Source organism: Olea europaea, unplaced genomic scaffold (genome assembly GCF_002742605.1).
Source record: "Olea europaea var. sylvestris unplaced genomic scaffold, O_europaea_v1 scaffold11707, whole genome shotgun sequence".
In the NCBI taxonomy this organism is placed as follows: Eukaryota; Viridiplantae; Streptophyta; class Magnoliopsida; order Lamiales; family Oleaceae; genus Olea; species Olea europaea.
The window spans coordinates 1-3616 of NW_019229115.1; the positions used below are offsets into that span (position 1 = coordinate 1).

At 35.8% G+C, this 3616-nt stretch overlaps 1 protein-coding gene across 1 annotated transcript; it reads left to right on the forward strand.

Moving 5' to 3' along the window:
• Positions 1-155: 155 nt before the first annotated feature.
• On the forward strand, positions 156-3610 carry LOC111373873 (acyltransferase-like protein At1g54570, chloroplastic; the record flags this gene model as incomplete). The annotated part of the gene is made up of 5 exons (XM_022996464.1): positions 156-325; positions 999-1368; positions 1471-1584; positions 2668-2759; positions 3217-3610. Coding segments are annotated over 5 exons (1047 nt in total), but the record flags the coding sequence as incomplete, so codon positions are not given.
• Positions 3611-3616: the final 6 nt, after the last annotated feature.

Genomic DNA, 3616 nt, shown 5'->3' on the forward strand with positions numbered 1-3616 from the left:
ATATCTATATCTTGAAAATTTCATTGTGGAATGTGGTGATCCAATCTTCTTGTTTTTTTGTGCTTGTAGAATTTGACTTGTTACTAATTGCACAAAATCCTTGATATAAAGACAAATGTCAGATAGGATTGGATTAATTTTGTAGGCATAAATAGTTCACATGTATTGATCTATCTCAATTTCCTCTCGTGCAGGAAGATGGAGTTAATCTTTTGACCATTATCAAAGGTACTTGCACCTACCGCCGTTCAAGGAATTATGATTTTGTTGCGAATTATTTGCCTCCTAGCAAGTCAGAATTCAAGCAAGCACTATCGGGCAATGGGTAAATGAACACGAACTTTTCTCTTTCTAGATTTTATCTTCTCTGACTCCTAATTCTTTTTAGTTTAAATTCAATGAAATACGTAAAGTGTAGACACCTGTCCAAGCTTCAGTCATAGGTAGGAGCGGGCAACGCCTGGTTCGTTCCGGTTCCGAAGAGAACCGAATCAAACTGATTCTTAAAAATTATGGAACTTTGATTCCAGTTCAGTCCCATAATTAAAGTTCAATAATGGTAACGAGAAAATTTAGAATATAGACTAAAGTTTCATAAATGACTAAAACAAAAAGGTTAAAAGTTCGGTTAATTTTAGGTTTTTGGTTCCGGTACTAGAACCAAGAACCAGACTGAACCGGGCAGTTCGGTACTTTTGTCCACCCTTAGTCATAGGTTTTAACAAAATATGATGTGTGTGCATGTAAATATCTATATATATGTGCATATTAGTGTGGATTTATCATCTGCAATTTACTTATCCTAAATTTAATGTTTGTCTTTTGAATTTAGTTGCATGGCCTAAAGATGGACAATTATGTCGTTTATTTTATTCTGCACACTGATCAAAACAGAATATGCGATTTCTTCGTGGTAGATAAATAGGTGAATCTTAATTGCATATCTAATTCCTTTGTCTAAGATTCCTTAAAGATGGTTTGCATATAATTCAATGCAGATGGTTACGCAATTATACTGGTCCTGTGATGTGGTCTACTATGGAAGATGGGAAGATAGTGAGAGGTCTCTCAGGTGTTCCAAGTGAAGGTCCAGTCTTGTTGGTTGGTTATCACATGCTCACAGGCTTAGATATCATTCCATTAATTGAACAATTTCTTCTGGAGAAGAAGATCTTGGTTCGTGGTATAGCACACCCTACATTGTTTTCACATCTTGTTGAGAGTAAGGGCAAGGACTTTTCCTTGGTTGACATTCTGAGGTTATATGGTGCATTACCTGTAAGTGCAAGCAATCTTTTCAAATTGTTCAAAACAAAATCACATGTGCTACTTTATCCTGGTGGCGCTCGTGAGGCTTTTCATCGCAAGGTGTGTAAGCATATAAAATTCTTCTTCTTTTTGGGGATGGTGGTGGGGGGTATTTCTTAAAGCTAGTATAAATCTTGACATTGATGTACCTTCTTATTCCAGGGCGAAGAGTATAAATTATTTTGGCCTGACCAGCAAGAATTTGTCAGGATGGCTGCAAGATTTGGGGCGACAATTGTACCATTTGGAGTTGTTGGAGAAGACGACATAGCAGAGGTAATTATTCTTTTATTGATTAACTATATTAGACATTCTTTCATGTTTTGTGATGAATTTTCTTTGAGAGTTTCTTTGCTTGTACTTCCATAAAAGAATTAGTCAGTTTCAAAATTTCAACTTCCGACTTCTCATTTTCACATTCGAATATGACATTTGCTGCAGCATAAAATCTTGACAAAACCAGCTACAAAGAGACAACATGAGGAAGGTTTAGTTAACTGTTCAAAATGGGGATCTTATTTTGGGACACCCCGAAGATGACTGGATGAAGTTAATTCTTGAGCACCAAGAAAGTCTGAATTCTCATTCTTAGATCATAAAATCATCTCGCCCCTTTTAAAGCTTTAAGACTTGGGGTTCCATTTTAAAACGGTCATCCTTGTTAACAAGAGCAGTCCAGGCTCTTATATGTTGGATAATATTTTCTTCTTTATTCGATGTGAGTTTATCCCTTAATATGTCTCGCATTATAGTAGCCAATTTGAGTGGATCTATCTTGAAATTCATATGCTCGTTTGAGTCATAATGTAATCGAACTACTCGTTAGAATTTAATGGACTTTGATACCTTATCAAGACTTGATTTTCCATCTTAAAAAGTTATCTTATTAAAAAGAGTAGTTCAAGCTCTTATGTGTTAGTATCTATTGTCATTTTTATCCAATATGGGATTAACCCCCCAACAAAAAGGACAGAAATGAGGTTATAGGCCTATATATCTGGATTTACGATTTATAGTTTTGCAATTTTACCACCATGAATGCCTTATTTTAGTTCAAAGATCGGCCATTAACGAGGAGCACATGATCTCAACACAATTTTTCATCTACATATTCATGAAAAAACCTGCACATCTACATATATTGAAGTGATCATCAAGCTTAGAAGCATTGCTTTTCTTTAGTCTGTGAAACTTGAAAATTCTTCTGCTGAAAATCACTGTCTATATTTGCTCCAAATGTACATATTTTATATTGTTCCATATCAGTACCTATGTGTTTATGCCTATCTGCGCGTGTGAAACTTGACAAATATATTCCTTCCTAAAATTGACATCTTCATTTTTATTTTTAATTGGCAGTTGGTTCTGGACTATGATGACCTGACGAGAATTCCAAATATAGGTGACAAAATTAGAAGAGATAATGAGAAGTATAAAGATCTAAACATAAGGTAAGCAATCTACATGGACAATACTATTTGTAAAGTCATGTTGGGCTAAATACGCAGGCCATCACTAATCTTTCAGTGAAAATTTTATATTGGTCCCTAAACTTCATTTTGTTTCAAGTTGTTTACTGAACTTAAACTTTGTTACCCCGACCCGGTAGTTTGACTAGTGGAAAAGGTACTTGGCAATCATGTTATTTGTCAACTAGACTATCATGTTAGCTACTCACAGGCACAGATGCAGTGACCAAATTGTAATAAATGTTTATTTAGTTACCAACTTTAGACAAATTGAAACTCAGTGACCAACTCGGAACGAAACGGGAAATTTTGCTAAAAGTTCAATAACCACCCGTGCTTTGAGCCCCCCAATATTTGCACAAAGCTTGGTTTATTTTATGCTCAGGTAGGTGTGAAACTGAAGCTATTTCTAATGACATTAAAAATGATCTGATTACAGGGCTGGAATCAGTGGGGAGGTCGCCAACCAAAATTTACATATCCCAGTTATTCTGCCTAAAATTCCTGGCCGCTTTTACTATCTGTTTGGGAAGCCTATTCCAACAAAGGGAAGGCGAGAGATGTTGAAGGACAGAACTAACGCGAGAAAATTGTATTTGCATATAAAATCGGAAGTTGAAAATAGTATGGCTTATTTGATGAAAAAGAGAAAGGAAGATCCTTACAGAAGTATAGTCGACAGGACATTATATCGGGTTCACCATGCCCCTATGGATCAGGTCCCGTCTTTTGAACCATGAATGACAGGTTTGGAAGGTATAAAGAATTTTGCTACTAGCTATATGACGTCAAATTTCACTATCGGTTTTTGGTGACAAGCTTATGATCCCACGTTGCGT